At 37.4% G+C, this 12,384-nt stretch overlaps 1 protein-coding gene across 1 annotated transcript in view; it reads left to right on the top strand.

Annotated features, from left to right (window-relative positions):
• PARP1 (poly(ADP-ribose) polymerase 1) overlaps positions 1–9,254 on the top strand; it is a 37,521-nt gene extending 28,267 nt beyond the window's left edge. Inside the window, 8 exon segments of the mRNA XM_026682051.2 lie at positions 590–712; positions 1,198–1,326; positions 3,738–3,836; positions 5,263–5,415; positions 6,168–6,295; positions 6,938–6,999; positions 7,836–7,950; positions 8,763–9,254. Of these exon segments, the coding sequence (XP_026537836.2) occupies positions 590–712; positions 1,198–1,326; positions 3,738–3,836; positions 5,263–5,415; positions 6,168–6,295; positions 6,938–6,999; positions 7,836–7,950; positions 8,763–8,844 (891 nt within the window). The 3' untranslated portion in view covers positions 8,845–9,254.
• The last annotated feature ends 3,130 nt before the right edge of the window (positions 9,255–12,384 follow it).

Below are 12,384 nucleotides of genomic sequence, written 5' to 3'. Positions count from 1 at the left end.
GATCCCCTGCCTTACGAAATATTCTTCCCAGACATTAGAATGGCCCCAAACCTGTTGGCTATGTAACTGGACCTGGACTTTGGAATGCATTAAGGGCCCCTTTAATTGGCTTTACTATTAGGGGATAGATCATCACAGCTTTGTACTTATCTTGTGAGTGTTTTTATTGTTTTTAAATTATTTCATTTTTTTTCTAACTTTAGAATTGTAAGCCGTCCAGAATCATTTTGTTGAGTTAGGCAGCTATAGAAAATGGATGGAGGGAGAAATCTCGGCCATGAAATTACATGTAGACCAGTCCTTCCTGAACTGAATGTGGGAAAATAGCATATTGCAATGTTTGCTTTTGTTTAACATTTAACATCATGGATTCTCACCTCCTGCCATCCCATGATGTCATATTTCAGTCGCTTTGTTACTGATGAGGATTGGGAAGGCATCATACTAAGAAAAGTTAGACAAGCATTTCAAAATGCTGCCTTAACTGACATTTAAGCTTAAACTAATTTTTTACTAAGGCAAATAACTCAAATATATGCATTTATTGCTGCTGATTCTTATAGTTTTATTTCTTTTTCTTTTCATGTAGGCAGTTTCTGATGGTGGCACAGATTCACAGATATTAGATCTCTCCAATCGCTTCTACACTCTAATTCCCCATGACTTTGGGATGAAGAAGCCTCCACTTCTAAACAATCTTGACTACATTAAGGTACTCTGCATTTAACTCTGACACTTGAATACAGAAATAATATAAATCATGTTTTAATAGATGTAATTTTAAGATAGTTATGTCAGCCTAACAGTCAACTTTCTAGTCCAGTTTGAACAGTTAATACACTGTTGGACACGGGCAGGAGGTTCAGGTTCAGGTCATGCCTCACCTATGTTTATTTGGTAAACCTGTGGCCAATCACTTTCAGTTTAATTAAATACTATTATTACAGGAGTGATTCATACTTCAAAGGAGGGGGCATTGGGTGTATTTAAAGGAATCAAATCCATCATCCTTTGGTTCCTTTCATAAAGTGTAAGACAAAAAATAGGGGAATTTTCATTTTTTGTCAGAAGAGATAACTATTGCTACTTTTTGGAAAATAGCAATTGGAGAATCCTAAGGAGTCTCTTGAGATAATAAACACAAAGACTGTGCAATGCATGTATTGTTATAAGTAATTGCATCTTTCATTTATCAAGACTAAAGTGGAAATGCTGGATAATCTGCTTGACATAGAGGTCGCTTATAGCCTTCTAAGAAGTGGCGGTCAGGATGGGGATAAAGATCCAATAGATGCGAACTATGAGAAGCTCAAAACCAATATTCAGGTAAAAATGGCACGGATGTGTGTTATCCTCTTTTGATTCCATATTTTTCCAACTTTCCAAGGTTAATTTAGATGAGTATATGTGAGATATACATTTTGGTACTTCAGTGATAACTGCTCATCTGTAACAATTTCAACCATTTTTTAAAGTTTGGCTGTCTAGAAGCTCATATACATTTGGTTATTTTTTTGTTATTTTTAATATAGAAGAAAGAGAAAATGATGCTCTAAAACATAAAAAAAAAAGAAAAACAAAACAGGAAAATACATATATAACATGAATTACATGTATATGCTGGAATGCCCAGGTTTTTAAAAAATATAATGGCTCATTTTCAGTATTCAACTTGGGCACCCAACAAATTATTGACCCATCCTTTCTTTAAGTTGATATGAAATCCATTCATAGGGGACAATAGATATATATAATCAACCCATATACAATATAATATTTCTTGCACACTGCCAATATCAGTCTTAATAATTGGGTTGCAAACTAGAAATTGTCTTTTGGAAATGTGATATCTAAATGTGATTGACAAATATATAATATTCTTCAGTTATCTGTAAAAATAATCATTTATTATATTTTCAAATATAGCAACAGTTTAAGAATACTAACAAAATTGGTTCAAAATTATGTAGACAGAAGGTGTGGAAATTGGATAAATTTCCATCAGACATTTTAATGAGTTCCAATTGCTCCTGCAGTAACACAGATATTTTAGAAGAGTGATTGAGCAAAAGTTCATCAGAAATTTTGGTTTTTGTTGTTCATGAGCTTCTAAAAAAGATTAGGTGCCATTCTCAAGAAGGGATTGTCCCCTAGTATCATTTTCTCATAGGAATAAGAATCAAGTATGAGCTTCTCTTGCAACATAAGTCAAATACATATTGCAGCCTTAAATGCAAGAATAGCAACTGATATTTGTTTATTAAAATTAGTGTTACCGTATTTGCCGGCGTATAAGATGACTTTTTGCCCTGAAAAAGATGCCTCCAATTGGGGGTCGTCTTATATGCCGGGTCGCCTATACGCCGGCAAATAGTAATTGGGAAGCACTGCGGCTGCCGCGGCTGAGGCACTTTGCGCACCGTGGAAACGAATCCCGTGAAGCCGAAAGGGCAGCCAGCCTTCTCCCAGCTCCCAAGGAAACGAGGCTCGCACCGCCCGAGCTCCGCTGAGGTATCCGGCTGGGGCTGTCAGGAGTTGTTACCGCTGGCGCTCGCGCGCGGCTCCAGTCCCAGCGTTGCCTCGGGAAGGGAAAGGCAAAAGCGCGGCTCTTCCTTTTGCCTTTCCTTCCCGAGGCACGCGGGACTGGAGCAGCTGAGCCGCGCCAGCGGTAACAACTCCTGACAGCCCCAGCCGGATACCTCAGCGGAGCCCGGGCGGTGCGAGCCTGCTTCCTTGGGAGCTGGGAGAAGGCTGGCTGCTCCTTTCGCTTCACGGATCTGCTTCACGGTAGACAAAAGTGCCTCAAAAAAAAAAAAAAAGTGCAAAAGTGGAAGGCGTGCGGAAGAGGGGCGAGTATATAACAAACTATATTTTGAGGAAATGTTGGGGGTCGCCTTATACGCCGGGTCGTCTTATACGCCGGCATATACGGTAAATCCCTGCCAAAATATCAAGAGACAAATAATCAAGAGGGACAAATAAAAACTTTAAAATTGTGATAGTAAAGGCTTTAGAAATAGTAACTTAAAATCCATAGGTTTCAAAGTATAAGTATGTTGATAAATCTTGAAATCTGGATGATTAAAGCTCTTTTTTTAATAAAGTAATTTTGAAAAAAACAATGTCATAAGAACATTACTACTATCTTAAGATACTCTTTTAATTTATTCTTTCCATAGACTCAGAGACATTTTCACTATAATCTTAGATGTTTTTCAAAAATTGTCTGGGCAAAACAAGACTTTTAGGTTGGAGGCTGTACTTTGGCTATCACCCAGACTTGGTTAGATAACAACATAAAAGGAAAGGCACTCCCTTCTCCCAGATTGCAGCTTCCCATCATATCTTCTCCTGCCTCTTACCCTTGTAATCTTTGTTCCCAGGTATTCCCCATAGTTCCATCATCTCCTTAACACCTCTGACACCAATATAGTGACTCTTTAGCAATACTTCTACCTCAGGGCAGTATTTCTTTTAGCCCAGGGAATGCTTGGATGTTCCAGTTGGTAAGTTCTTCTGCTGTCTCACCCTGCAAGGACAATTGGCAAAGCAGATAGTATCTTCAACAGTATCTGCTTCTCTTTCATATGATGCTTAAAAAATAACATTCAGATCACTGAGATCAGGATTTCAGGAGTAGATTGTGTACATCATTTTAATGACCAAATACATTTATAGGTTCCTTTTTCTACATTATTAAATTTACGACAGTGAATTTTTTCTCAACTTTCTGACAGGTCGTAGATAAGGATTCAGAAGAAGCCAAGATTATAAAACAATATGTTAAGAACACCCATGCAAGTACCCACAATGCATATGATTTGAAAGTTGTGGAGGTGAGTTCATGGTTGGGGGATATGGTATTTTAAGGAACTGGTCTATATTTAACTTGTCTTTCCTGTAAGTGTTGCTGGAGTATCTAGGTAACTGTTGCTAAATAATACTTTTGTGGAACTGTAATCAAGACTCATGATTACCTCACTTCTGTTAACATAATCTCTTCTCATAGTGTTGTACCTTGAGAGTTAATACAAAGTGTTTATGGAGCGGACATTCTGAGCTTCTTCTCCCACTCCCCAAAATCTGAGGCTTGTGAGCATGGAAATTCATGAAATGAATGTCTTTCATATATACTGTATGTAGATATCTACATTCTGAATATACATCCCTGCACCTCCAGGGGATGTATATTCACATGTGCTTGAATTACAGTGCCCTCTCGTCAAATGCCTGCACTGGGTAGATTTATTTCCATTTGAAGCAAGAATCCTAGTGGGCCAGCCATGTAGAACTTCAAAAATAGTGGTTAGGACTTTGAATTGTGCTCAGAATACCAGCAGCGGCTTCCAGAGAATCTTCACTGGCACATATTCACATACTGAAGGCTGCATTGCAAGAAGTAGGAAGGACATGCTCTGTTTGTACACATAAAAATCCAGGAGGGAAATAGGTGCTAGATGTATTTTTAGATTTCTATGCATAATTATCTTATTAAAATGGCTGCCTACAGAGGTGATATAAGTTGGGCAGACTGCATAGATAAGTACGGCATGCATAATTTAAGAGAATTATCTGGAGAAACCCAGTTACAGATTGCTAGTGTAGCATCTATTTCTGTCTTCACAAAATCAATTCTAAAATAGTGATGGACAAAAGTGAAGTAATGAAATTCAACGAGGATGAACACATCCTTAAAAGTTCTTTCGGATGCCTCTGACTTTTAGAAAGCTCAATGAGCAACCACTTCTTTTACTTATAGTCAGATTTTTTGTATATTCAAAGTTTTCAAAACTAACTTGGTTTTAAGATGTTTTAGAAAAATGGTTAGATTTTTTTTTACAGCTGTAGATATTTCAAATTCTGTTCTAAAAGGGTGCACACAAGGCATGAATACAACATTTGTATCTGTATCTTTTTGTAGGATGATCCCATTGTAATTTAGAAAAAGAAACACAACTGCTTTAAAGAGCTACAGGGAGATGTCACATTTGTACCCCCTAAACACTCCTAAGTACCTTTCTGAATCAGTTTTAATATGGCATTCAGTACATTGCTTATTCAGTAGAGGGTATTCGTTTTATTAAATGAAGTATCTGGATTTAAGTTTGATGCATAGTTTATGTTACTGTGAGACTTTCAGGGACTAGCTTTACAAAAATGAAAGAATATACAGTACCTAAGAATTCAGGGTGGTTTTCTACATATTGAATTATTTTTCAATATATCTGTTTTATCAGTCATATTTTTTCTCCTCTCTTCCAGATTTTCAAGATTGAACGTGACGGAGAATATCAACGTTATGAACCGTTCAGGGACTTACACAATCGCCAGTTGCTCTGGCATGGTTCTCGCACTACCAATTTTGCTGGTATCTTGTCACAGGGTCTCCGAATAGCTCCACCTGAAGCCCCAGTGGTTTGTAATATGCTAATTTTCTAATGCAGTGTTAGTGACTCTCCAGATGCCAAATTCTCAGCTCCCAACAGGCTTCAATCAGCAATGGCATGAGGGATGCTGGGAGTTAAAATTCAGAAATACGAGACATATGATTCTTAGAGGGACTTACAATACATTCTATCCTAATAATCTTGCAGTTTCGGGGATGGAATTTCATGTTGTTTTAGTAGAGTTTCCATTTTAGTTAGCTTGACTTTCTTCTGTGCTCTCAATGGAGTGTACATAGAGGGAAATTACACTCACAATTCTAGATGTTCTATACTTCTAGATTAATCATTGATTAATGCAGACAATGTAAAGGTCATCTCACCACCTATGAGCAATTAGACAATGACTTCTGACCAATTATTTTATTCAGTCTAATCATGCATAGTAGAAATACAGTTTATTTAAACTAGGATATTGAGATGCAGGTTCAGAACTGAAAGGGAAAGTAAATAAATAAAATACAGAATTTCTGTCTATTCAAATTTGAAAGGGGAAAAATATATTGCCCTCCAATGTGAAAATTTCATCGAACTACCATTTCTTCCCAAGGCTAAAATAAAACACATCTAGAGATTAGGAAAAAAATGTTTCTTTTTGTCATTTTATATAATTGGCATATATTTAGAGCTAAAATTTTCTCTACACGGAGTTGTAATCCCCATTGGAGTTCCTAGTCAGATGACTTTTGGGAAGCTTAGAATAATTTTCTTTTCTTTTTTTAGACTGGCTATATGTTTGGCAAGGGTATCTACTTCGCAGATATGGTGTCCAAAAGTGCCAACTATTGTCACACCTCTCAAATTGATCCTGTAGGCCTAATCTTGCTGGGAGAAGTTGCTCTTGGAAACATGTGAGTGATATCTTCTTACAGTGATAGCATGTAGAGCAGTGGTGGGATTTAAATATTGTTGCCACCGGTTTGGTGGGCATGGTTTGGTGGGCGCGCTTTGCACGCATGTACACACATTGCGTGCATGTGCATGCCAAACATGCACTTTGTGCAAGTGCAGAGGCATTTGCGCAGGCGCAGAGGCATTCTACCTCGCCTCCTGCAAGCCTGCACGATCTCCCGATTGCTTCAGCAGCTGCCGTGCAGCACTATTGTGTGCCGCGCAAAGCAGCTGCGCTTAAAATTCAGCGGATAAAGGTGAGTATGGGAGCCCGGGCGGACGGGTGGGCTGAACAGCAGAGCCATTAGAGCAGCGGAGACAACTGATTTGGTCTCCGCTGCTCATCGCTCCTACCGGCTCTCTAAAACCAGACCGGTCAAATACCACCGATGTAGAGTATCAATTTAGATGTGAAAATATATTTACTCTAAACAAAAATGTTCTTTCTGTGTCTCACAGCAGATGAGAAGCTATAGGAAATACCTTATTCTGAAGCAAGAAGCCCTTTAGTTTTACGGAAAGCAAAATCCATAAAGGAGACAGCAATTTCTTTAGATTTGTGAAATATTGTTTCCTAAATGGTTATCCTCTCTGTTTGATAGGTTTGAATTGAAAAATGCTTCCCATATAACCAAGCTGCCAAAAGGCAAGCACAGCGTCAAAGGTAAGTGCCTGCTGGAAATGGCGTTGCTAACTTCAAGAACAGATGATGGTGATATTTATTTTGTATCCAAGACTGACTGACTTCACCCAGATTTTTGTTTATGAGAACACTGGGAAAATGTTTTACTGTTCAGTAATCTCATTAAATCAGATTAATGTAATGTTAAGATACCACCATCCTTCAAAAAGGCATTCAGTTAATAATTTTATCTGAAACCAAACTGATGACATAAATTGAAAAATAGTGTTAATGTATCAGAGCTTATATAGCATGGATGCTACATATTTTAGGCAAAAAAGAAAAACAAGCTGATCCAAGGTAAGGCTAGATTCTAATAAATAATAGAACTTCATTATTAAGATTGCTATACTAAACTTGCTAAGAAGCAGGTCCCCTAGTTTGCAGAAATACTTAAAAAAACATAGGTACTGTCCATTTAAAAATATTTCTTTTATCTAATCTTACCTAAATAGCTTGTGCTAAGTGATGATAATCTTAAAACTGATCTACACCCATCAATTGTATTATAACTGAATAGTTCCTCTCCAAATGTACAAGGCATCTTTGCCCAACCTGATACCCTACTGCTGTGTCATACTGAAGAAGACAGGAGCTTACAGTCCCAACTCGTTTGCAAATCAAAAGGGACAGATGGAACTATTTGCAATTAATAAACGGTTTAAAAAAGCTAAACATTGGGGGAACTATTCTATCCCCATAATCATTTTGCATGCTATATTAACATCTTATAATTTGGATCAGATGAGTTTCAGTTTTTCAATATACATGTGAATGCATTCGATTTAATTACAGTCATTTGTTTGTTTCCTATTTAGGTTTGGGCAAAACAGCCCCAGATCCCACATCCACTGCTTCTCTTGATGGTGCAGATGTTCCTTTAGGAAAAGGAATTCCATCTGGAATTAGCAATACTTCTCTTATGTATAATGAGTATCCTTTGATCAATATTAGAACGGAATATAAATAGCCATTGAGGATACCTGAATGTGGTTGCTTCTAGGCAGGTGAATACTGTCAGTCCTAATAAATTTGGATTTTTAGCATCAGTATGTACAGTAAGTTACCTTTATAATTCTGGGATAAATGTCATTGACAATTAGAAGAAGAAGTATAGGTTTTACTAGAGTTTTAAAACCTGTACATTTTATTTAGTTATCCATGTATTTGCATGCCCCTTATTCCTAAAATTCTAAGTATCTTAACATATAAGTATCTAAAAGCAATCAAAACTATTGAAACCTGATAAAATAGTGATGCCATAGATCATGCAGTCAAGGGAAATTAATATTTAATTTAGTTGCCGTTAGTTGCCTTCAGTTGAGTGGCATAGGAACTAAGCGAGTTCTGGGTTTGGGTCCATGCTTCTTAAGTGGTAACTGGAGAACAGGAGAGGGGTTTTTTCGTTGGTGCATCGATTCTGGTGGAGAGGAGAAGTTTTGCTGTTCTCATATTTTGGTACTTTCTTCTGCAACATGCTATATTGAATTACGTTTAGTGGTAATTCAGAGACCATAACTTGGTTTAAAATACAGTATCAGGAACTTTAATAAGTGCCTTACTACGACTGTCATGCCACTGATCTCTCGGTATGCTGCCTTTCAGAAGTATTGGGCTAAAATCCTAGAATTTGAGAAATCTGAGAGGGCTTGGAGGATGGTCTTTATGTCTTCCTATTTTATTTGACAATACAGAACAACACAGCAAAAATCTTTGTATTTTCCTTCATTCATTACTTTCTTCAGATACATTGTCTATGATATTGCTCAGGTGAAACTGAAGTATCTGCTGAAATTAAAGTTCAATTATAAGACTGATCTTTGGTGAAGATGAGCTTCTTTGAATTAATAATACAAATGTTTTTGAACTCCTCCTTTATTTTATTTTTTGATAAATATACAAGATTAGATGAAAAATGCTGAGCAATTTTGTATTTGTGCTTCTCTCCCCCCGCCCCGCTCTTCTCCTTTCCCCTCTTGGCTTAATCTAGTTTGGACATATTGTACATCTTTAACTAACAACAATCTCCCATTCCCCAAAAAGGGAGGGGAAGTCAGTAACCCTTGAATTAAACTTTTAGTATAAGAGACAGGGGAGATAGATTTAGAATTGTTTACACACTTTTTTCTTGTTTTCCAAATCTTCCTTAATTTTCCAAATCTTCCTTAATTTGTATTCTGAATAAATGTTAATGTGTTTATTTTGAAGTAAAAAATAAAAGCTACTTTCATACTAAAGTTTTCTTGTATGCAAAATACAGTACTTTTGTATAAGGTATTAAGGTAAGAAGTCAATATAATGTTTGTGGATCCTATCAACCTGTTGCTCAGTCAACAACTGTTAGTTGATTATGTGTAGAAGGAACAATCCTTTTGGAGTTGGCATCTATCCTGCTCTTGTGATGCATGCTGGGAAGTGAGTGTACTCAGGCATATGTGAAATCTACATGTTTCAAAAAAAAAAGTACACACCTAGCACAAGCATAGCACCTCTCTACCTTTAATTAAAATATGGCTTATTGCAGGCTTTTGTGTAAGCCTGAAAAAGGATGTATCACCAACACTACATTAACTTTAACTTGACTCTGCCATAATGCTTTCAGGGTTGTGTAGAAGCCTAAACTAGAAGAGCTATTTTATGAATGATAGGTGCGGTTGTTTTCATGAGCTTTGAAGCATTTCTTTAAATTATTTTTTAAGGATACAAAGCCCTAATATGTACATCACCCTCATGCACTCACAGGTGCTTTTCATTCTTACATACCTACACCTCCTTCCCTTCCCTCTATCTTTAGCAGACTTGTTAAAAAGGAAGAAATAACTTTCATTTCTACACCCACAACTTACCATAGCAATCTGCTTCTATATTGCAATATTTCTTTATTAAAAGTACTTTGCATGCTGCATTATGGGAGAAGTAGGATGCCTACTCTACCATTGTCAAGCAGAAAGAAATATGGGACAGAGAAACAGCTGGTCTGGAAAACCTGGGAAGTAACTTAACAAATACTGTACCTCAGAAACTAGATGAGGAACAATGTAGTTGGATCAAAATGTTAACGAGGGAAATACAAATGGTACAACAGCAATAGATGCACTAACAGTTTATGCACCAGTGTGATGCTTGAAAGAATGAATGTCATGGAGGTGATACCAAGTTGCCAGACAACACTTTTAAGACTGCCCAAAATCTGCACTGCTTTGCACATTAACATTCAGTTAATGTGGCATAGTTGGGTTGCATATTGCTTACAGATCACGCAGCTGCAATATCAAACTGATTCAATAATAACAATTGGGCCCTTTTATTTATTAAACAAATTAATATAACTGCCCAACTCTCAGTCTGTGTAATGTACATTAAAAGTTCACAATTTAACCATACACCACCCCAGGGTGGCAACAACAGAATCAACCAAGCCACATGATTCATTCCAAATGGGGTCCCCCAAACCCACTGGCAAAACCATATCTTCAAAATCTTGCAGAAGAGCAATGTGTAGACCAATCTTATCTCTAGGGAATGATGTTCCAAAGTGAGAGCCACCACAGAGAAGACCCTTTTCCAAAGTTCCACCAGATGGACTTGCTTGATAGTTGGACCCGCAAAATACCCTGCCTTACTGCTCTGGGTAGATATAATTGGGAGAGGCAGTCTCAAATAGCATGGCCCCAAATTGTAGGCTTGTAAAACAATCTTACATGTAGACGTGTGTTAACAATCAGCCATAGATACAGGTGTTTTGGTTCCTTCCTGTCTTTGGGCACAATTTTATCTTGGGGTATCAATGCTCAGCTATCGTTATAAAGCAAAAATTCCAGGATCTTTGATTGCTCACAGATTATCATACACTTAAAGGGTAATTGGGATGTACTGGTAACTTGCAAATTCCTTTGGAGGAGGGAGGTCCTCTGGAATTCTTGAAGATCAGTGCTATTCTGACATGGCTGAGTGATTACGGTACATTTTATTGATCTTGAAAGGAAGAGTTCACTTTGTGTGTATCTATATTTGCCTCTTTATTTCAAATTGTTTGTGGATAATACCTATGCAGTTACATCTCAGCAGCTGGTATAGCTATGAGGTTTGACGCCAATTAGTACTTGGATATTGCAGTTTGCTAAACAAGAGTTTCAGGTGATGGCAAATTGCTTCTGGTAATGCTGATAGAAAAGCCCATTGTTAATTATTAAATTTATACCTTGGCTTTTCTCTAAAAGTTCAAAGAAACACATTTTCTCTTCCTATTTGAGGATTTTTTAACTTTAAAATACAGACTCTTGTCAACAATCCTTGTAGATATGTGTGGGAGGATAAATCTGCTTTTTATAGCTTTACAGGGCAAAAAGGGTTGTCTGGTCAGAAGGGAACACATTAGCACTCCTTTTGGAGAAATAATTGCTTCATGCTGCATTTGCCAAGTGGTAATCTCAGGCAACTTCATGCAAAATCCATAGTTAATCCAGCTTCAATGAGAATCTGCATTGCTATCAGTAGCTCTGAATTATCAGTATTCATGTTACATCTCAGAAAAATTAATGTCTCTATACATCCTATCCTGTAAAACAAGTGTTTAATGATTTTAAATCAATGTATGCTCTTTAAAGTATAGGAAAGATAACTTAAGACATTTTCATTTAGAGGACAGCATGGATGGCAGCTGCTTATACAGCTAGTATAGCTTGAGTTACAAGAGTAGAGTGATCTGTCAACAATAACTTCTAATTCAGGAGTAGCTGCAACAGGCATATAAAGTGAAGCTGTGCAGGTCCTTTTAACTACATCTTTACCTGCTCCTCCTGCAGGAGCCATGAATCTAGGAAAAACTTCATATTGCAGAATTGATTTATATGCAGGAATGCAACTCCATCCAAGGGATTAGATCCCCCAGTAGCTTCATGTAGATATTGAACAGCAGAGGAGAGACCCCAAGGCACCTTATGCTAGAGAGCTTGATCTCTTCACCAACTGGAACTGCCCATTCAGGATATTAGGGTCAGTAGTAATGAAGGCTATCAAGAAATCAAGCAGGATCAGGAGCATTACACATGGACTACTCTGTCTCACACCCAGGTCAACAAAAATAATTAATGCAGTCTTAATCCTATAACCAGGGCTGAAACTAGAAAGAAAAGAACTGAGATAATCTGCTTCTCATTATGTCTTCTTCACTTGCTCTCCTATCACTTCTTCACCAATCTTACCTAAGGGCAAGTTGGGGAAAAAAAGATAATTAAGACAACCAGGGTAAGTGATTGAGGAGAGGGCACAAAACAGCTCCCTTCAAGGCAGGTGACATTACCTCATCTCAAAAGGTCATATTAACCATCATCTGCATCCAACTTCCTCTCATTCTGGCAGCTTTCA

Source organism: Notechis scutatus, chromosome 1, assembly GCF_049901735.1.
Source record: "Notechis scutatus isolate UNSWTSFEM ecotype Mainland chromosome 1, rNotScu1.2, whole genome shotgun sequence".
NCBI lineage: Eukaryota > Metazoa > Chordata > Lepidosauria > Squamata > Elapidae > Notechis > Notechis scutatus.
The sequence above is the reverse complement of the archived record's forward strand: the minus strand, read 5'-3'. Positions and strand labels throughout refer to the sequence as shown.